Genomic DNA, 23,837 nt, shown 5'->3' on the forward strand with positions numbered 1-23,837 from the left:
AAGCGTGCGTACCTTTCGTCACAATGACTACCCATCAAGACAATATATGAGTTCGTATCTCTGTTCAAAATTCTGTGCCACCTCTGTGTCGTGGGCTAAAGAGATTCGCTGGTCATCCACCTTCACACAGTGGAATGGCACATGATATGCAAAGAAAGAAGCCAACACCCAGTAAGAAACCATAATTATGCATTAGTCTGCGGCCGCTAAAGTTACATCTGCAGCCGCAGAAACACCTCTTGGGCGCAATTATCACAGCTACGCCATTCCAGAATATTATATTTGTTGTTCCATTAATTCGCGTTGTTACTTGATCAATAATTGTAGTGTTCTGTAATCTTCATAGTTAGTCAGCTTTGTATATTTAATACCAGCAAAAAATCTCGCATAATATATCAGTATCTATAAATATATAATATAAAATAATAATTCAAGGGCACTTAGGTATTCACATATGAACAAAGGCGAAAGCATTGCGACGTCTCTCCGACCCCGACTCGTTTTACGAAACGTAATGGTATTGTTTTCACGTTGCCAAACTTTCTAACTCATTCAAGCAATGTTACGGCAGTAAACTCGTACTTAACAGTTACGCGTGCACTAGTTTGAGTCGTTTCTTTTGCAGTAACCTCCATCCTACTGGAAGTTTGGCTGAGAAGCCTTGAGTATATATACCGACAACTGGCGTGGTCGGTCTCTGTGACCACGTGACTTTTTGTGCCGTCTCCGTAACAGGTTCGTCCATCCGAGCGCACGGCAGAACTTACCGAAACCACCACACCGACTATTAGTGGGCTATTGCTGTCAGCGTATTCGTAAAAGGAGGGGCAGTATGGGAACGCTGGCATGGTAAGTGGCATCGGAGCCAGCTGTGGAAGATGACGACGAACGTGCGAGCAGAGGCACGAGCGCGTCTCTGGGGCCATGTGACTTTTTGTACAATTGCCGGTCACGCCGCCGGATTTTCCGCTTTATGATTCATATAAAATTTTCGCATTAACAAATAAATAAGCGGGCATTGTTGCAGTCTAAAATGTCTCACGAATAGCAGAAAGTGCAGAAGGCAACATTCTGGTCAGCTTGTAATTTCTGCTTTCGCCGAATGCCAATGTACAGAGTTGTGCATTGTTCACGAGGCCATGGGTGTGACTCCCGTGCATGGTGAGGACGTGCAGACATAGGAGGAACGCGAGGACACCCTTCCGCTGCCGTTTTATTTCAAGTGAGCCCAACTTCTGGTGACGTGCAGAAGTTGCACTGTCCTGCGCCCTCATTTTCTACAAGTCATATGTTACTTTAGAAGGAGATAAATGCTCACGGACGTATTAGCAAGTCGCATTGCCAACTTGCACGTGGTCGATTCATTGGCGTTGAAATAACGCGCTCAAGAGCTCTTTAAAAAAATCTTCTGTACTAGCACCTTTTTTATTAGCCCCTTGTCTTATGTACACGGCCCGCTGTCTCGTATCTTTAGACTGTGTTCAATTGCAGATTTGGTGCGGCCACCGTTCGACACCATTCGGGACCACCGTTGACATCGTAACTTCGTAGTTTTCTCTCTATCATCATCATTCGTGTCATCAAGACTGCACCGGTACTTGCACACGGCGCCTGTGCTCACGTGCAGGGGGTTGGGCCATGCGCAAGCCTGCCTGGCTGCTCGTGGTTCTATGTCTAATTCTGCTGTGGAGCGAGGGCCACGAGGCTGGCGCTGTGTTGAGGCGAAAGCCGGCCATGCCACCCATCTTCCATAGCGAGCAGCAACTGCTGCAGTACCTCAAGGAGCTCGACGACTACTACCTTATCATTGGCAAGCCAAGGTATGCACGATTGATTGATTGATTGATTGATTGATTGATTGACTGACTGACTGACTGACTGATTGATTGATTGATTGATTGATTGATTGATTGATTGATTGATTGATTGATTGATTGATTGATTGATTGATTGATTGATTGATTGATTGATTGATTGATTGATTGATTGATTGATTGATTGATTGATTGATTGAAGCATGAATTAGTCCGTGGGCCACCACAATTGTGTATTAACTCCAAAATTCATATGGCTCCCACTGCTGAGCACGAGCTTGCGGTATTTCATTCCCGATAGCCACGGCCGCACCCCATCGATAGGGCGATGCAAAAACTTTCAGGTACAAAGCTTTTGGTGCGCTTACAAAACCTGAGGAGGTCAAATTTAATCCATATCACTGCACTGCGGCGTCGCTCCTATGCCAGGTGCCGTTTTGGGACGTTTCGGTGGTCTGCCGTTGTCGCTTGATGAAATTACCTACTGAATGAAGCTTGCCACGAACCTGCAGTTGTTCTTCAGAAGCTTAGAGAGGTGCTTGTTTTTGTGCTACTCCCCCTTATAGCAAATTATTTACATTCCGTTCACTTTCTCTCGTCGTTGGCATTACATCCTCTCATTTTACTTGTTCATTATCTTTTGCTATTCACTTATTCACTTTTCAAGTTTTCTTTTTCTTAGCCTTTTACAGCCGCAACTACGTGCACGTCAGTTGGCATTCATCATTTACGATGATCCTTCAAGAATTAAAATAGTCTCATGAAGATTTAGCTGCGTTAGACGCTTTTTAGTGTTCTTTTCCTCCTAATCACCATCAGCGGCCTAGAGCCATCCCCTTCCTTAAAATAAAGGCTTTATTCTGCTTCTTCTTGACCGTTCCCCGTCTTCTGTGTGTGTTTTTTTAATTCGTTTGTTTATACTTACAGATTTGGACGCAGCATGCCGGAAGACAAGTGATGCAAATGACACTAACACATGCATAGCGCGAGGGAATTCTGGAGGCCACCCTCGAGGATCCAACGTGCATTCGCGCAAAGCAGCTCTACGAGCATAACACTGCACCTTGTAGAATGTGACCACAGTTTGGATACCTTCAAAGAAATGGACCACACTGTCTATCCACTCACGTCACCCATCGCTTTATGTGACGACGCAGATTTCTACCTCATCGGAACTGTGGTTTTCTTCGTTGACCACTAGTCATCGGACTTCTGACGCGTATTTCTGACGTGGCTTATTTCTAAGCAATGTTATGCGTACATACGCTCAGCAGTAGGTAACACACAATCACTCCCTTCTTGTGATAACCTGAGAAAGATGGCTAAACTGGTGCAGCATTGCGTAAGTTTGCGTGAGTTGGTGCATAAACTTAATATAAATCTATCCCAAGCCATACAGTGAAGATTTTGGTGGATGCGGCGTGGTAGGGATCATAGCGGATAGGCATTTTTTTTTTTTCATTTTCTGTCAACTGGCACAAGACAAGAATGCTCAGGGGCCGAATGCACTTCTTTATGTAAACGCTGTTTATCATTGGCTGTTTGTCTTACCTAATAACGTTAAACATCACGATTGACTGTCACCTGCCCTAAGTAACCATTAGAGAACGATAACTTTGTCTGAATTTGGCCCGCTTACCCGCATTTACGAAAAGTTCTTACGTTAGAACTGATCGCAAGAGACGCTGCAAATCTGTCGTGATGTCTGACATGTCCTCAACACATTCTGCCAGCCGGTAGCAAAGATGATTGACGAATGAAAACCTTTGTGGATTCGGCCACAATATTTCAGGAGGATGTCACGCTGGAAAAACGAAATTCTGGAAGGGACTGGTTTCCTTCACAGTCTTAGATGCCGGGCATGCCAGGCACGTGAATTTTGGGCCAATGTTATTTTGTGTAATAACATTATTTTGTGTAACACAGGATATCTTGAACCCACGTTCTGGGACATCAAAAAACGTTTCTTGAGTTTTTTTATAATACTGCGGAAATATTTTAACAATCATGGTGGGCCCATGTCATTTCTGTCTTTAGTCTCGTAAATACAGCGTATATACTAAGCATTCATACTTCTCAGTTTACGTACACCACTTAGGCCGAGCTACATGCCACTGCCTTGGTCCTCATATTTTTTGGGGGGCACAGTTAGCTTGCGTAACCCAAAAAATTTTTATTGTCACCGTTACTTCTAATCTGCCAACGGCTTAGAATAACTCATGGCAGATTATCAAAGATGTTTTATGCATTCTTAAAGGATAGTCTTTCCAACTCTCAGATGTACAGGCAGCCTTAAGCGTAGCAACAGATCTCACTATCATAGACTGAGTAGATTAGCTTAAGTGTACGAAATGATTTTTTTTCTTGCTCATCGTAAAAACTAGGCACGCTGAGGAACCAGTCTGGGCATCTAAGCTTTACAACTTGCTACAACGCAAAGCACATCTCTGGGCGCAGTTCACTTAAATTTAGAGCACTGATTAGCAAAGAAGTTTGTTATAATTTGTCGTCGTATGTGCAACGCACCTAACGTATAGAAGGAAACAGCCCACACATTGTGCGGACGACGTGGCACCCGTTGCACTACATGAATGAAGTATGCACACGAGACTTTTGCAGCCGCCAGATTGTCGGGAAAGAAATTAAATCTTTGGGCATGCGCAAGATGCCACAAAAGCAAGCGGTAAACCACGACCTGTGCATGAGAATATGCGAATCGAATGGCAAAACTATGATCACATTGTTTCCGCCAATGGAATTTCCAAGGATTAAAGGCCAATTGCAACAATATTTCACTTTGGCTAAATTTGTTATGAATGAGTACTGTAATACCCCTGAACGAATCTTGGCATAGGCGCAGCAGTGGTGATTATTTAGCATTTTGTTCTTGTTGTTAACAGCCTTTTAAGAGCGCTTAAGCAGAGGATGCGCGCACCTGGTGGTGTCACTGTGACGTAAATCCCAGCACGCCGCGTCTGAGAACATTAAGCGCGCCGGGCGCTTGGGCTGGCTCGTGCTGCCACGCCTGGCGAACCACAGAGACCAATCAGAGCACGCGGTAGATTGAACGTCTCACACGGGGAGAGGGCTCTTCGTGACATCACCCTGGCGTCACCCCGTGGCAAGATTGTGATTTGTGCTACGCCGCATGCCGAGGAACCATGCATTAGGTCATGTGTCACTTTTAGCCAGCGGCAATGGCGTATTTTTTTCAGTTTCAGTATCAAAACGCCTATTTCTGTAAGATTTTCGTGGCGCTTCCGCTCGTATTACAAACGTTAAATTTTCAATGGCGGCTCCTCTTTATCTACGTTATCTTAAACTAGGCTTCTTTCGAGGTTCGAAATTTCGTTACAGTTGGCCTTCAACGAGCGTTGAAGTCTGTTTCTTTTCTTTTTTGATCTTCACTACTCGAGCATCCCGATCAAAATCAAGGTAAATAATTCACATGACATGATGCGCGGGATATTCTTTCGAGTCTCCTTTCCTACACTGGAAAAAGCACTAGGCAGGGTTAGGACCGTGATCCTCAAGATCACGAAAATTTGGCTAAGAATTCTACATGTGCCATTTTGACACGGCGTAGAATGTCACTTCATGTGCAAGATAGACAGTACAGTGTTTGTCGAAGGTTTTTAATCCAATGCGCTCGCAACCGGAACTGTGGTCGGGCTTTGTGCTGGATCTATCGCATGGCTTTCGTTTCAGTAACGTCCCAAGATTGAGAGACGCAGTGCTCATCATTCATCTCTAGTTTTGGGCAAGGCTTGCCACAAGAGCCCAATTCTATGACTCAATTTACTGATGGCAACTTGATATTGCATAAACCGACGCTGCAAGAAGTCAGTTACAAGCCGCATGTTTACGTCTTTAATACGGTCTTGTACCGTGCACCGGTTTTTCCATTGTTGCATGTGTTTTGTAACCTCCGTAGACGCACGCCTACTTCAAGTTACCTTGAGATACCCACGACGTTGTTACAATAAGAGTCACTGTATAAATGTGGCAAAATAAGACATACGATCTAGCTGCACATGGAAATGCACAGTTTTGAATAAGCAAATTCGAGCTGATGTAAGAAATCCAGTTTCTGGTAACTAGTGATATTATATATTGTGCTCATTTGCTATTACCTAAATAAATTGGTTTTCACCAAACTGCTCATTTTTTTGCCAAGCTTTTTTTTTGTCACGCAAGAGCTTCTTCCTGAGCTGGTCGCATACATACCTTAGATTGCCAGGCCAGCGGTATGAATACCGCTTTCAAATGCTAGCGGAAGCATGCACGTTCAGATGGGATACTCATTCGCTTTAATGTGCTCGAGTTCTTACCTTACAACATGGTCCCCAGGAGCACCACCGTTTCGCACGTCTTCCACACCAAATGGTCTCACTTTCACGTCACTGTGAAGATAAACTCTTCCAATGCCAGCGATATCTAAGTACCGGAGGCAAGACCACTAGGCAGTCCTGGTCATCCGCTGCCGACTTTCTCTTTCTGCAGCTTGGCTAGGTCGAAGTCGAAGCTCATCATAACACTACTGTACGCTGTAACGGCCGGTAGTGTTATAATGGCTATCTGTAGTGTTATGAATCTATCTGTGCCACCTGATGCTCTTCCCATGCATCATGGTCATCGAGAACGTGTCATAAAAATATGATTAAATAAACAAAATCAAAGTACAATGTCAATTTCACAGGCCAAAAACATGCTTATACTGTTCTCTAGTGGGATATTCAAATAAAAAAAACTAACACCAGTTCACCCGAACAGGATTTCCCACCAGGAACTGTTACCCCCGAGTTTACCATACGAGCCTCGACTTGAAACTCTTCCACGACTCCAGCGCGTAAAGCAAAATCCCAGCACATGACTGAAAAAACATTCAACATTAAGAACGCTCCTCAGTCATCCATATACGACGAGGAGTTGCTTGAGAATCGCATTTTCACAGTAGCACATTCGAGTAGGTGCCGAGAGCGCGAGGTTGCAAGGCTTTCCCTGCGCATAGTGTCAAAGTGGGGCAAGCGATATCGCATCATAGGGCCCACCGGTGTAATCTCTGAGGCCGTCGTCATGAAAGCACTGTGACCACATCGGTCGAGGAGCGGCACTGACATCCATTTGATTGAAGAGCATAAGCAAGCGTCAACAGATCATGGAGATCAACGAAAATTTAGAAGGATATGAATTGAAGTAGTTGGTACGAATTCATCACCGAAAAACCAGTGCGAAATAAACACGGATGGTCAGATTCACAGTGTAAGATCGCCAGAGTAATCTGACCATCCACTGTGCAAAGTGTAGCTGCCATCCGGTTTTTCAAGAGACTAGGGTTCTGCGCCCGTACAGAGACCGAACGGCACGCCAGATTTTTGAAGTTGTTGCCATAAAGCGTAAGACGACGCATGCGTCAGCGTTTCATCGATCTCTCTAACTGACGAAGGGATTAGGAACCTCCGCCCCTCATCTAATAATGCATTTTAGTTTCACTCTCATTAATTGACTTTTTTAATCACTTGATGCATGCGTTGTTGGAAGAACATGATGATTCCTCCTCTCCAAACGCCCCTTTCAAAAGCATATTTGTGTATGAGCAGAATAAATTCAAGCAGTCGGCCGTCAGCGCTTGTCTCGTGTTGCTTCCTTGTCCTTGTTTATTTCGCGATGTTTCTCATCGATAAAAAACTAAATGAACATGTGAACTATGGGTGCATAACATTCACAAAAAATAGAAAGGCGCACCAAAAAGATTCTGGAACGGTGTAAGAGCACTTTCAGTTGCAAGTGAAAATTCGCAAATCGCTGTATGGGATGCAAAATTGGAGGACGCTTAAGCTTCGCCTTCAAGGGTGGAACGCGATAGCGTTATCGCACCCCGTTCGCACCGCCCACTCATTCGCTCGGCATGCTCTTGACGAGACAAAGGGGAGATGCGGGCGAGTGGCGCGCTACCTGTCGGGGCAGCGCCGTACATTGCGAGGAGGGGGTCTTGTGTTTGCCGCAAGATGGCTCTGCGTGTGCGCCAAGCGCAGAAGAAATGTAGCGGAAACGTACTTCACTACTCGTTTAACAGCGACTTCTGTAATTTACATGCTCATAATTACCGATATACACCACAGTATAACTTTCTAAGGCAACACCGCATACACTAGAGGCGCTTTTGTCCCGCTTTGAAACATCGAACTCGTGGCGGAGTGTTAGCGTCTCCGTCTCACACTCCGGAGACCCTGGTTCGATTCCCACCCAGCCCATCTTGCAAGTTGTTTTTATTTATGAATTGCCTTCCGTGATTTTTCTCTCACGGCCAATGCCACCGACGCCGGCTTTTCTGCGACACGAGCTCCTTAACGCTGTCGCGTTGATCCTGTAACATCCTCGAAGGAGACGATGAGCTGCGTTTTGGCTGCCTTGGCTGTCAGAGGTGCCGGTTGCGACTAAATAACGGCTACTGAGGTGTACCAGTCATTTGTGCTCTAAGGCATGATGTATGCGTTACCAGTCCTGAGCGTACGAGCTAGTTTTATGGTTCAACTGGAACGAGATAATCGTGTTGCCCTTCGACTAATGCTTAGATTACCTCGTGAAGCGCAATCTGTTGCATTACTCACTGAAGTGCATCAGTTACCCCTGAGGCTGCAAACAGACCAGAGCACTCTGTATCATTGCGAGCGTCTACACCAGGGATCGAACAGTCCATCGCTCTCTTGATCGTCTGATTCACCGCCTGTTTTCTCGCGTGGGAAAAATAGCGGCAGTATTTATGAACTTTGCGGGCAGTTCTGAACATACTGCTTGAGTTACGCCTCCGCCTCCGAAAGGTATCATCAAACACGCACTCCCCATTCATCTCACTACGCCTGACATATGCAAAAAGTCTGTTATGCCTGTTTCGAGAGTATTCTAATTGGATCTGTCGCACATGTTCGAAAGATTTCCAGATAATCTGCACAGATTGACAGATGCTTCTGTGCAAAGCGATGGTCAAGGCGCTTCTGCAGGTTTTCTCTGCCTTTTGACTAAGTTAAGACGTATATTTCATATATCCCATCCAATAGCGGAGCTGTACTCGCGGGCAGCTTTCTGTAGCTATGAAGGGAAAGCTACGGAGGCAAAGCGCGCACAAGTGACAGCGCTTCTGAAAAGAGTCCCGCGTTTTCATCCACGTTAGTTCAGGCTAGGGAAGAGCACGCCTTATCAGCAACAGTTAAATAAGAGAAAACACACCACTGAATGTAAAAGCTTACTTATTTTGCGGCTTTTCCCTTCCGCGTCTGAGAAAACGTGAAACCGTCGCACGTGGAAGCTGCATCGGTTCACCGTCTGTTCCGGGCAACCAAAAGCACTGTAAAGCGCTGGTGGACTACTTGGCGCAGAAACACATGTGCAGGAGCTCCGCCTCCGTAGCTTTTCCTTCATAGCCTCAGAAAGTTGTGCGTGAGTATAGCAGCGTTTAATGTTGCTCTGAAATAAGTGCAAGAGGCGTTAACCGCGTCGAAGATAGTCATCTTTGCAGAGTCCCGCGCGGTCCTTAGCAGATTACAACACAGTCAGACTGATTGTCCAGCTGTGCGCAGCACTACTGACTCTGCTAACAAAATTACGTCACATGGGGCAGCTCTTATTGCTCAATGGATAGCTTCGCACGTAGGGATCGCGGAAAATGAGGAGACGGATCGGCTGCTTCAACTTGAGCTCATAACGACTTTGTCTGCCCTGAAATTTCGCGCAAGCTAGATGACGCTCGTCTGCTGATTCATCACCGTCTACTCAAGCAGCATCCAGACTGGCGCGTCGCAAATGGAACGTTCCTGCCTCGTGTTCACGTTCGAGGCTTACTTAGTCACGCAAGAGCACAATTACTCAAGCTAAGGGTTCGGCTGTGTGATCTGGTGCGAACGTTTATACCGACAAGGACATGTGGCTAGTCCATCGTGCACGTCTTGCGGTTGCTGCGAGACACTCCAGCACCTGATATTGGAGTGTTCCGCTTTTAGTGCGCAGTACGCTTCGCTAGCGAGGGACTATCATATCCTTGGCATGCGGTGTAAGACACTCGGCGGAGGTTTATATCCCTGTGGTTGTGCGTCTCGACTTGATCATGCTCATAGCGCTCTCCTTAGTTTTCCAGAGTTAACTTAGGTTCACGTTTGTAGCTTATTTCTTACTCCAGATGACAATACCTCAGACACTATTTCTTCTATTTTAACATTATTTGTTAGCGTAGCCTGCATGACCTGCCCTACTGTGCGTCCTCTGTAGTGTGTGTGTTCTGCTTTATTCTTTGAGATTTGTCATCTTGATCTTTCTTTCGCCTTTCCTCCCCTTCTTCCAACTTCCATTTATATGTCTCCTCCTTTCTCTAGATTAGGCAGACATTGTGCCTGCTCCTCGCTTTCCCTTTCCTGTCAAGTTCATACATGGTTTCAACACAAATAGAAATTAAAAATAGTAATAATGCACAGAACTGCACCAAAGATGTTCAAATGACATATCGAGGGCCAGGCTGTAGAAAATCCAAATGATTGAAAATTACCTTCTAGGGTTTAACGCGCTAAACCACGATATGATTATGAGGCATGCCGTTGTCGGCAACTCCAGAGTAATTTTGACCACTTAAGGTTCGTTAATGTGTAATGAATGCATAGTACATGAGCGTTGTTTTGCATTCCACCTCCATTGGATGCGGTCGCCTTGGCTGGGATCGATCGCGCGACCTCGTGCTGTGCAGTGCAGCGTCATAGCCACTGAGCCCAGAGTAAAAAGAGGATTACGAAATGATCATAATACAAGCACGGCAAAGCACGTGAAATATGGACACGCACTGACTTATACATTAAAGACATCGCGTTGTACACTTTTGAGCTCAGCCAATCGTTTACTTACACCGCAAACAATTAAAGAAAAACGTACGCACGTCCCTTCCACTGTCCTTTTTTTATCGCATGCGATTGCATTGGGGGTGGTTTTTGTGTGTGTGTTTCATTTTTGTTTTCCGGTTAGTGCATCGCCCTGCAGAGTCGTGAAAGTCGTACGCGTTTGCTGGTGCTTATGCTGAATTGTTTGCAGCCACGTAAGTGCGCGTCCTGTTCGTAAGGCGGTGGGTACGTCACGTGAAGTACAAGATGATATTTATAGTAGATCGTGGTTTTATGCATTGCGGATCTACTTACGCATCCTATGTTTGCATAGTGCGCTTAAGAGGTCATCGGAAGTTTTATAAGCACGACCTCCATAAGCGGTTGCACCTTTAACAGAGCAGTCATCTGCTCTGTTAGGAAACAGAGGCGAAAAAGCGTCCATGTAAGCCAGAACGTACTAAATTACTCTTTTTTCTCTTCATTCCTTATTTCTTTTCACTTTTTGTTGCCAGCGGATAAAAAAAGGTGCAACTCTTATGCAGCTAAGCTGCTGTTCTGACTTGAAACACTCTAAACGCAAGCGTAAACGCAAGCCACCAGAAAAGTAATCGCTCTTTTTTAGCATCGTAAACAAGGGCGCTATAACGTGAAACTATTCACATCTCCTGACGTAAAATTTACGTAACCACCGACGAAACCATCCGGCGGTGACCCGCAGTGCTGTTTAATAAAACACTCTCCTCGTTTATACGAGGTCACTTTTGTTTCCTTTCATTGCGAATAGCATTGCTTACGTTGACTGTCTTTTTTTAAATCTAATTGACTGAAAAGAGACCAGGACCACGCAAAAGTGAAGAGGTTTCGACAGAGCCCAGTTAGTCAAGCTAGTGGAGTGAAATCAGATAACCGAAAGAGGAGGGTATTCCTACGCCGACGCTCGCCGTAGGAACAGGCGCCTAAGAGCTGCGCTATAAAATGCGGAAGGTTTAAAATGCCACTAAACCGTATCTTCAGTGAAGGTGAGTTGGCAGAGCGATGTCGTATACGTGGCTGAAAGGGTTCAACAGCGTTATACCCAAACATTATTATTATGCGCAAATAAACCCACTTCCCCGGCAGCTCTGATAAGCTAGTGCCGAAGAGATCGCCGGGCAGCCATATTCGGTTGTTCAACAACGTTATACCAAAACATTATTATTATGCGCAAATAAATCCACTTCTCCGGCAGCTCTGATAAGCTAGTGCCGAAGAGATCGGCGGGCAGCCATATTCTGTTATTCAACGTTATACCCAAACATAATTATTATGCGCAAATAAATTCATTCACACCGGCAGCTCTGATAAGCTAGTGCCGAAGAGATCGGCGGGCAGCCGTATTCTGTTATTCAACGTTATACCCAAACATAATTATTATGCGCAAATAAATTCATTTCACCGGCAGCTCTGATAAGCTAGTGACGAAGAGATCGGCGGGCAGCCATATTCTGTTGTTCAACAACGTTATACCCAAACATTATTATTATGTGCAAATAAATCCATTCTCCCCGACAGCTCTGATAAGCTAGTGCCGAAGAGATCGGCGGGCAGCCATGTTCTGTTATTCAACGTTATACCCAAACATTATTATTATGCCCAAATAAATTCATTCACCCCGGCAGCTCTGATAAGCTAGTGCCGAAGAGATCGGCGGGCAGCCATATTCTGTTATTCAACGTTATACCCAAACATTATTATTATGCGCAAATAAATTCATTTGCCCGGCAGCTCTGATAAGCTAGTGCCGAAGAGATCGGCGGGCAGCCATATTCTGTTGTTCAACAACGTTATACCCAAACATTATTATTGTACGCAAATAAATTCATTCACCCTGGCAGCTCTGATAAGCTAGTGCGGAAGAGATCGGCGGGCAGCCATCTTCTGTTACCTTCGGAACAGCGAAGCCTCCGGCTATTCCGAAAAAAAAAGAACTGTTTTGTTGGGCATATTAATGCATCTTTAATGCGTACACGTCACATTGGCATGGTCAGTTTTCGTGGTTTTGTGGCGTCGCATGACGAACAGGCGATATGGGCGATATTTGAAAAAAAAATTAACCGATAACGGTGGGCTCATGGCAAAAAAATAAACTATCTGAAATAATTTTTATTATGCTTGAAATAGCCATGCATAATCATATGTACATGGTATATTAGATGGTGCGATTTCGCACATTTCTTTATGTCACGTGACAAACAGCTGAAGCGGGTGTGGCCCGAAAAAATATTTCACCAACCTGGAGTGCTGATTGCAGTAGCTGAATGGAAACAGTTCAGAATAGTTTACGTTAACGTGCCCCAGTATATATATATATATATATATATATATATATATATATATATATAAATGTATACGGCTGTGGGATTCAGCCATGCAATTTGTAATTTATGTAAAGTATTTTCTTCTTTTTACATACGTATTTAGGTATCCTGTAATTCTGCCCCTGTTTTCAGCACCCTTCCCTCGAGTTGCCAATTCCACGTCAGTCCATTTGACCTCTGCTTTCTTTTCGTGCCGACATTTATGTTGTACAGTGCTGCTGAAGTGCACAGGGCGCTAAACCCCTGCCAAGCTGTGTAAAGATTTTGCTTTCTATGGCCTTCCACTCAATGAAGTGAAAAATAAATTGATTGATTGATTGATTGATTGATTGATTGATTGATTGATTGATTGATTGATTGATTGATCGATTGATTGATTGATTGATTGATTGATTGATTGATTGATTGATTGATTGATTGATTGATTGATTGATTGATTGATTGATTGATTGATTGATTGATAAGTACTCTGACTTGGCAATCAACTTGGTTAACAGCTTATGCTTTGGGCGGCAGAGGCTACGAGCCACACCAACCATTCAAGAGCGAGAAGCAGAAAAAGTGCTCGTCTGCTTTACGCATTTTATCACCGAATCATAAGTGGCGCACAGCAGGCCAACCCTTCTCCAATCCCTGAGAGGCGCTGACCGCTCTCGAACTTGGTTGTCTGACGGGACCTGTAACCTCCGCAGCCCTAGATGATGATCAAGATACCGAAAGGAGATAACTTGTAGAGCTTCAGTTCATCTGTATAGCAACACTTTTTTACAGAATTCTGGAGATCGAGAGAGAGAAATATAGGGTGTTTTACGTAACTTGAGCCAAACATTAAAAATATGCAGATGCCATGTAGCTAGACAAACCCAAAGTAATTTGTTTGCCGTCGCTTGGAGATACATTATCTTTTGCATTCCGCCTAATTAGATAATTAGTCTTAATTAATTAATCAACTTCTCAATCATTATAATTAGATGAAAAGTGTCAATGAGAAAATTATATAGCAACATGAGAAACTCCCGATACAGCTTTCGGCTGCTTAATACGTGCTACGTAAAAGTGTTTTTCGGAGCGTGAAAGACGCCCGCGAATACATGCAAATTACCACGCGACTGGCCGAGCGAGCAACTTAGCCTGTATTCGCGGGGTTCTTTCATGCTCACAAAAACAATTTTATGTAGCCCTTATTGAGCAACAGAAAGCTGTAGCGGGAGCTTCTCATGTTGCTCTACAATTTTCTCATTGAGACTTTTCATCTAATTATGATGGTTGAAAAGCTGAATAGGTAATTAAGACTAATTATCTAATTAGGCGTAACGCAAAAAATAGTCTATCTCCAAGTGGCGGCAAACAACATTACCTTGGTTTTGTCCAGCTACGTAGCATTTGCATATCTTTAAAGTTTGGCTTAAGTTAAGTGAAACACCCTTCAGAGATTGTGCCAGCTAACGTTAGCAAAGCTGTTCAATTAAATAAATGGAATTAAAAACAAGGTGCAAGATACTCTCTTAAGGGCTACGGTGTTTGGTCGTCAGACCTCCGTCGACCGAACATCGTAGGTCTTGTAGTTTTATCTCACGCCGTAACTTCCTAATGTTCTTTTATTTGTTTGAACAGCCTGCCTAACGTTAGCGTGAACACACGGTATTTATTTGTATTAGGGTGACGTACCTCCCTCATAGGGACGGGCCCTTTGTTCAGGGCCACATTGGCTCACATCTGCGAAGAGAACAGGGCGAGAGACCGGACAAGCGAGTTACAAACACAACCAGCGCTCCGTGTTCATGACTGGTCATTACGTGACGCTATGTTCAAACACCACACTTCATAGACGTGCTTGTGTTACAAGGCTGTTCTCGTCGAATAAAAAAAAGAGGAGTCAGTTTAACGTTCATAAATATTACGCTGTGGATTACTTGATGCCAGCACCTAAGTAAAACATAGTAAGAAAGAGAAAGTTACGAAGAAGAACAACAACAACAAGAGGCAGAGAGGTTAACCATGGCCGCTCTCAGTTGGCTACCCTGCACTTTGGGGAGGGGAAAGCAAGCAAGGCAGATATGAAACAGGAGAGATACGGCAAGCAACATTAGGAAAGATTAGAATAGTAAGAGGCAACGAGCGGGAACATGTTTGCAGAGGGCTATTCGCTGACAGTGACAGTCCAGTTTCCATCAAAAAGCACAATATGGCTGATATGTCCTTTTCCATGTCAGATTGGTTAGGCCAAGGTCCCAGGATCTTTTCTTCCAAGAGCGATCCGTCATCTAAGCGGCTTAGACTAGAACTTAGTCATCATTTAGCGTCGAACCGATGCCGCCCATGTTTTTCTTTATTATTATTATTCCGCGTGCACCTTTTGCGGAGGGCTATGAAAAGGTAGCCACACATTTGCAATTGCAGTATTGCATGCATGGTTGTTGAACTTCGCACCCCAAGATGACACTATGAGTGCTGCTGCGCACGCGTGCATCTCCGGTATTCCGCGCGCGGCAACACGTATACATTGACCGGCTGGAGCTCTCCAATTTACCCACCGTCATGTTTCTGCGGCTGTGGCATAGCGCTGCTGAGCGCGAGGTTAGGATCCCAAACCGCGTAGGGGGCGAAATTCAAAACGCTCGTTTACCGTAAGTTGGATTCACGCTAAAGAACCCCAGGTGGCCAAATTAATCGGCAGTCCACCACTACGACGTCCCAATAGAGCCAGTGCACTATTTTAGGACCTTAAAACGGATAATTTTTCTTACTTTTACTTTTTAAAATAGTGATAGTTGCGGCTTCGTTGTCAAAGCTACGTAGAGCACGACGGGACATAAGACAAAGCGCCCTCCCAATGCACGACGCGACACTTCGCGCTCAACATTTATTTTTTATTCCCGAGAGGTCGACGTACGCGCGTGACTTATGAAACTACGTGATGCTCGTCAGTCAGGCGGCATGCCGTCGACGAACGAAAAGAGAATGAGATTAAAAAAATTAAATTGTGGGGTTTTACGTGCCAGACCCACTTCCTGATTATGAGGCACGCCGTAGTGGAGGACTCCGGAAATTTTGACCACCTGGCGTTCTTTAACGTGCACCTAAATCTAAATACACGGGTGTTTTCGCATTTCGCGCCCATCGAAATGCGGCCGCCGTGGCCGGGATTCGATCCCGCGACCTCGCGCACAGCAGCCTAACACCATAGCCACTGAGCAACCACGGCGGGTAAGGGAGAATGAGATACTCTCCTCATTTTTTTTTTTTTCTAGCGACACTAGCTCCTATTATTACGTCGCCTACAAAGAGCACAGTGCTGGAAACCTAGTTCCAGTATGACCTTTTTAGCACGTTCTACGATGATTCGGGTCAACATGCGCGTTAACTAAATTGTGTACCCTTCATTGAGTACATTTAAATAAACTACAGCAGGTACATAGCAAAGGTCGCGTAAAACGGGCCACTCGAAGCAGTTCTGGAGAATACGACATCACTCTTTCCCGTCGCATAGCGCACAGAAGACCTGACAACTTTTCGCCGGAACCGCGAAGGCTTGATCGGCGGAAGCCTCTCTTATACGCTCTGCTCACGTGATTCTGCGCAGGTGCGTTTACCTGCGCAACAGCCGACTTCGCACTCAAACCCACAACAGCGGCGCGCTACTGCCAGGCGATGCACTACAGTGACCTTCCTTGTTCGACGGGAATGAAAATATTGATTTATCCAACCATTAGACCCAAAAATCTTCGTCGCGCTTGAATATATATCGAAATAACGGAAATACATTACCTGGGGTAAGAAAATAAGCGCACATTAAGAATATCACAAAAACAGAACAAGCAACGTAGTCAAACGCATGCGTCGCTAATCCCGTCGAAAAGGATCATTGGGCCAAGGAAGCTGCGAAACCTTGCCTGCAATCAAGGTGCCGTAAGGATTACGGAATGCGCTGACGCCCATCTACGCATGCTATTACGACCTCAAGAGGGCACGCAAAGCAGTAAACCTCCTTCAGAAATGCGCCGTAGAGACTCGGAACAGCCGCCAGTGATTGAGAACTATATTTTGGAATGGTGCAACAGAACTAAGTCGGAAAGAAAGGGAGTGGAAGTCCGAATGCTCATCCATCAGGGAGCCAAATGGAAAAAAAGCAAATTCAAAATGTGCAGAGCTTCTTTGGTTAGCATGCACAATGAGTAGAAAGAAAACTTCGCTGGGCGTAACGTAATGTGGACCTTAAATAATTGCAGAGAAAAGAATCAAAAGTTAGAGGAATGGCTAAGTGCCGATATTAAGGGTTTCGTGACTGGTGCCGAAATCATCCTATTAGGTGACATGAATGCCCACATATAGGGTCTAGATAGCTATGCCTAAAACAACGGGAAATCAATGCTAGTTTTTTGTGAGCAACATAACCTCTTTATTGTGAATACAGGGCCTAAGTGTGGCAGGCAGACCACGTGGGAAGTGGAAAATCGGCATTTGACCATTTATGATGCATTTGGCCTGATGACAGATGGAATTCATGATAAGTAGAGAGAAATGGTCATTGACGAGGAAAAGTATAGAAGCATAGGAAGCGACCATAAACGCATCATTTTGAAAATGGGATATGTAGTTGCGAAAGAGAGCAAGGAGCCCAAAATGGCCAGTCGGAATTTGAACACTGAGTGAATAACAAATATAGTCACAAGAGTCTAGGAAGAACTTGGCAAATGGCCAAGCAAAGAGTGGGAATACGGTGAACTTCTAAGTGTAATAACGACAGAAATATGGAAAAAAAACATGTTCGTTGGAAAGGAAAAAAAGAAACCGAAAACCTGGTGGAACAGGGAGATACGAGAAGCGATCGCTGAACGACTGAAAGCATCACGAGAGCACAGGCAGGCAAAAAAAGCGCAGTTGCCGCAGGACGAAGGAGCCAGTAAATGGGAAATATACCGGGAGAAAACTCTATGGTTCAAATACTGGTTCAAGCAAAGATAAAAGGTGAACGTGAACGTTGGTTGTCAGAAATGCGTGAGAAAATGAAGGCCGACCTAGAATATTTTGGAACCACATAAAATGATTAGGCAGGAAATCTGGAACAATAAAACAACATATCCTAGACGACGATGGAAACAAACTGGAAGGAGACACGGCATTAAATTACATCCGAAAAATAACAGCTGAATCGTTCCAAGGCTATGAAGAGGTTTTACTTGAACAAAAAAAGAGCATGAATGGAAAAGGAGCTGGTGCTGACCAATTTCAATTGGAAGAAAGCCGAAGAAAACATTCCGAAGCGCACAGCCACAGAGCTAAAGGGGATTCCCGTTATGCTGATTAATGAACTAGGTCCAAGAAGTAAGGGAGCTCTGGTGAAAGCAGTCGAAAAATTTTTGAAAGATGGGAGAATGCCAGGCAGTCGGTGACAAAGTATAATGAGATTAATTTATAAACGTAAGGGGGAGGAAGAATTCACTCGTATAGACCATTGACCATTCCATCGATAATATACAGGTTAGCGATGCAGTCAGTCAAATTAAAGCTGCAAGCATAGGCAGACAATGTTGGAATTTTGGACGAACTTCAGAATGGCTTCAGTATAGGTAGGCGTTTGGATGACAACTTATTTGTTCTTATTCAGCGTACAGAAATATCAAGAGCAGAAAGCCGACCATTATATGTGGCCTTTTTAGACATTACAGGAGCGTATGACAACGTAGACCGCAACATATCGTGGGATATTCTAGAAGGGGAAGGCTTAGGTGACGATTGTCTACAGCTTCTGAGAGAGAGTTGCCTAGAATATACAGTTTGCGTTGAATGGGAAGGCATGAGGAGCGAGGAGAATGTTGATATCAACAAGAGACTGAGGCAGGGGTGCCCTTTATCCCCACTGCTGTTTATGATGTACATGGTGAGGATGGAGAAGGCGCTAGAAGGAAGTAATAGCGGGTTTAATCTATCATACAAACAGGCAGGTAACGCAGTAGAGCAACAGCTTCGAGCTTTATTTTATGCGGACGGCATTGTGTTGCTAGCCAGCAAGCAAAGGGATTTGCAACGTCTGGCTAATATCTGCGGACAAGAAGGCAACAATTTAGGCTTGAAATTTAGGGTTAAAAAATTAGGTGTTATGGTATTCAATGAAAAAGTGAAAAAACAGTGTCAATTCAGGACCAGGAAATACCTCGGGTTGGAAGGAAGGAAGGAAAAAGTGGAGAAGGAAAGGCAGGGAGGTTAACCAGTTTAGCTTAACCGGTTTGCTACCCTACACGTGGGAGAGGGATGGGGCGATGAAAGATGAGGAAGGGAGAGAGAGAGAGAGCACATAGCACGGCGCACACACATCGTCCGTTAGAGTCCATCAATCTGGCGTGGTACGTGAAATCACTGTCACAGCCGCTTGTCCAATCCTGTCTCTTTCAAAAACCGAAGTAGACCTTTCGTCGCCTTCACCTGCGATGTCTTCTGTCGGCGGCATGTGAAAATCGTGTCGAGGGACAATGGTCTAGTGTCAAGGTGTGCTAAAACGGATGGCCAGGACTGTCGCTGAACATTATATTCAGGACAGTCGCACAGAATGTGTTCCAGCTTCTCCTCGCAAAGACAGGCATTGCAGAGAGCGTTGTCGGCCATTCCAATGCGAAATGAGTAAGATTTCGTGAAAGCCACCCCTAGCCATAAGCGATAAAGCAGAGTCGCCTCTCTTCGGCGGAGTCCAGTTGGCATATAGAGATGCATCAAAGAGGGCAGGTGGTATTGACGGTTGCTCCGGTTGGCCTGGCTGTTTGGTGTGCACCATAGAGAGAGCGTGATCTCCTGTGCAAGAACTCGAAGTCTGCTAGCTGCGTCGGATCGTGAAAGCGGTATGGCCTCTTCTTGTGCGTCTTCAAGAGCTGCCCGAGCAGCATTATCGGCGTCTTCGTTTCCAGTGACGCCGCAGTGACTTGGCAGCCACTGAAACGTCACGTGGTGTCCTTTCTCCTGTGATATATGGAGTAGGCATCTAATATCGAATACGAGCTGTTCGAATGGCCCGCGACGCAGAGCTGATAGCACAGATTGTAGGGCTGCCTTTGAGTCGTTGAAGATTGACCATTGTCGAGGTGGCTCCCGATTGACCAAACAAATTGCAGCGCGAAGAGCAGCTAGTTCAGCAGATGTCGATGTTGTTGGGTGGTCAGTCCTAAAGCTGATGGTAATAGCTTTTGCTGGGACAACAACAGCACCGGACGAACACTGGATGTTTGTGGAACCATCAGTATAAATGTGTTCACTGTCCGCGTACCTCTCGTGCATAAGAAGCAGAGACAGTTGTTTCAGCACAGGCGACGACAGTTCAGACTTTTTCCCGATTCCTGGTACACTGAGATAGACTATGGGGCTGATAAGACACCAAGGGGGTATGGATAGTTTAGATGCAGCGGTGAAGCCCGAGGGAAGTTTGTCGTTGTACTTGGCGATAGTTTTAGAGAATAAAGCTTGGTGCCTGTCTGAAGGCAGTGTTGCAAGGTGGTGATAGGGGGCACGTGCAAAATGTCTGATGTGCGTTCTCAGGGCTTCCACCGTAATGTGAGTTTGCATTGGATGGTCCGGAGCAATCGCAATAGTTGCCTCTGTTCACGTGCATCTGGGCAAACCAAGGCAAACTCTGAGTGCTTGAGCTTGTGCTGCCTGCAGAACACGAATATTTGTCTTGCAGGTGTTGTTCAGTACAGGTAGGCTATATCTTAAAAAACCGAGAGAGAGAGAGCTGTGTAGAGTCTCAGCATTGCGTCTACTGACATCCTCCACGTCTTTCCTGTCAAGTATTCATATAACTGGGAGGTTGCTGTCAGGCGCCGTTTCATGTAGGCCACGTGCGGGCTCCACAAGAGGTCTCGGTCGATAATTACGCCGAGAAATATGTGGGTTCTGACATAGGAAATGGTCCGCGCATTGATTGAGATGACATAAGGCGTCATCGATTTCCGAGTAAATGCTACTAGTGCGCATTTTTCTGGTGATAGGCTGAGACCCTGTTTACACAAATAGTTCGCTGTCAAAGTGGCCGCTCTTTGAAGCCGCGCACGTATCTGAGGACGTGTGACTGCCGAAGTCCAGACACAGATGTCGTCAGCGTATATTGAAATTTTGATGGCAGTTGGCAAGTATTCAGCAAGTCCAACAAGAGCGAGGTTGAATAGCGTCGGGCTGAGAGCACCGCCTTGAGGAACGCCCCTGCTGGTACAGCGTCGCGTAGTTGGGCCATCGTCAGTTAACACATAGAATGATCTTGCAGATAGGTAACTTGCAATCCACAAAAAAACTCGACCACCTAGGCCAACCGTTGGAAGAGCGTCGAGAATGGCCTCATGTAATACGTTATCGTATGCCCCTTTCACGTCTAAGAATAAAGCTGCAGATAAACGCTTACGGGACCTTTCGTGCTGGACATATGAAACGAGATCAACTGCATTGTCGATGGAAGAGTGGTCACGTCGGAAACCAGCCATGGAATTCGGATAAATCTTGTAGTGTTCAAGGTGCCATTCCAGGCGGCCAAGGATCATCCGTTCCATTATCTTTCTTACTCAGCCGGCCAGCGCTATTGGGCGGTAAGAGCTGAGTTCTAGTGGGGATTTGCCCTGCTTTAAGAGTGGCACCAGGCGGCTTACTTTCCATTCGTCAGGAACATTTCCCTCCTGCCATGAGGAGTTGTAAAGGCTCAACAATTCTATCCGTGCGGACTATCCGAGATAGCACAAGGTCCGGTATGATATACCATCTGGACCTGGAGATGATGAGCGCCTGCATAGAGCTAGTGCCGCTTCGAGCTTCTCCCTTGTAAAAGGAAGCTCCATGCGGCAATCACGGGAATGGAGGACGTCAGCTCGGGCTAGATGATCTGGACGAGTCGCTTGGTCTGCGATCCGCGCACAAAAGTCTTCTGCGACATCGATGTCTTGCCGCCTTTGGAAAAGCGCTAGCGCCTTGAATGGAAAACGCCGTTCCGGAAGGCAACGCAGACCTTGCATCGTTTTCCAAATGTGAGACAGTGGCTTGCGGGGGTCGAGTGTCTGGCAAAACGTTGCCCAACGTTCCGACGCTAATCTATCCATACGACGCTGAATCTTCTTTTGCATCCTCCTGGCTGCCCTAAGGTCATGGATTGATTTTGTACGCCGATATCGACGTTCGCCCGGAGACGAAGCGCTCGAAGTCGCTCTAATTCTATGTCGAAGTCATTTCGCGTGGAAGAGATCGTCATCATGCGAGTGGCGTTTCGCATCGTAATTTTAATCGTTTGCTCTAACCCAGAGGGTAGGCCCTCGCGGCAGGCATCTTCCATCTCAGATTTGAAGTTGGCCCATTGAATCGTCCGAATGGTATTCCGTGGGCCGGATCTAGACGACAAGCCTTTGATGTTCAGATAGGTGGGAATGTGATCACTCCCATGTGTCTCAATGTCTGGAAACCACTTCACACATCTGTCGAGAGAGTTGGAGACGAAAGCAAGGTCGAGGCAGCTGCCGTATGTCACGCCTCGAAGAAAGGTGGGGCTACCATCGTTCAGGAGAGTAAGGCCATAGTTGTGGGCGATGCTTGCTAATCTTCGTCCTCTTGCATTTGTCCTTGTACTTCCCCATGCTGGATGGTGTGCATTGAAATCTCCTATGATGACCCATGGGGCGGGACAAACACTCAAGATATCCGCAAATCTTTTGGTATCGAAATTGCTGGAAGGCGATATATACACGCCTATGAGAGTAAACAAGAGTTTGTTCGTTTTAACTGTGATGCATATATATTGATTGTCGTCGTGGGGCGCAATTGGTTGCAAAACATAGGTGAGTTCACGACGAACAAAAACGACGATTTCGCTGCATGCACCATTTGTTGATGACATGATAAATTCGTACCCTGACAGTCTTATTGGTTTCGACAAGTTGGGCTCACAAATGACGATGAGTGGAAACACATTGGTGTACACAAACTGACGAAAATCTGAAATTCGTGATTTTAGCCCTCTGGCGTTCCACTGGATGACGGACGCTGCCTTGACTTCTTTCCGGAAGGATGGGGTATGGGTAGCCATCTGTCTAGTTGAGGGATGCAAGCACTGGGCTTAAGGCGTCCAGCACTTTAAGTGCGCTTCGAGCAGACGGTGTCCCCATGTCCACCAAAAGCGCTCTAATGGCCTCCATGAGAGAACGTAGCACCGAGATGACTTGACGGTCTGTTTTAGGTGAATCATCCATGGCCGGAGAAGGATCAGGTGGGGCCCTGACCTTCTGAGGTTCCTTAGCAAGGGAGCGGCTCGGTAGCGTAGGCCATTCCTCTAAAGATAGAGGGCGCTATAACGTAAAACTATTCCAAACTTTTCTATTCCAATTCTGCTATCAGCCCTCCACGATTGGTCAAAAACTTTTTTCGACCACCCCCCTCCCTTCAAGACCTGTCTGTCACGCGACGTCACGAAAACCGCGATACCTCCCCATCTGATATGATGTGTACACATTGATTATGCATGATTTGACAGAAAAAAGAAAAACAGTTATTTCTGATTCGACCCCTTTTCGCCATTAGCCCTTTGGCTATTGGTAAAAAGTTTTCGGGCTGCACCCACTTCACCCGCCTGTCACGCGACGTCACAAAACCGCAAGAACTCACCGTGTCAAAGTGACGTGCGCGCGATAAAGATGCATTAATATGCCGAACAAAACTGAATTTTCTTCGGAATAGCCGCAGGCTGCCCCGTTCCGAAAGGAATAGAAGATGGCAGCCGCCGATCGCTCAGACGCTGGCTACTCGCACCTGCCGGAGAGCATGGGTGTATTTGCGTATAATAAAACTTT

The 23,837-nt window shown here is 45.6% G+C and overlaps 1 protein-coding gene across 1 annotated transcript in view; it reads left to right on the forward strand.

The window, feature by feature from the left end:
• LOC126531174 (uncharacterized) overlaps positions 1-23,837 on the forward strand; it is a 125,054-nt gene that overhangs the window by 87,472 nt on the left and 13,745 nt on the right. Inside the window, exon 2 of the mRNA XM_055071008.2 lies at positions 1,492-1,820. Within this exon, the coding sequence (XP_054926983.1) occupies positions 1,639-1,820 (182 nt within the window). The 5' untranslated portion in view covers positions 1,492-1,638. The remainder of the gene's footprint in view (positions 1-1,491; positions 1,821-23,837) is intronic.

Source organism: Dermacentor andersoni, chromosome 5, assembly GCF_023375885.2.
Source record: "Dermacentor andersoni chromosome 5, qqDerAnde1_hic_scaffold, whole genome shotgun sequence".
NCBI lineage: Eukaryota > Metazoa > Arthropoda > Arachnida > Ixodida > Ixodidae > Dermacentor > Dermacentor andersoni.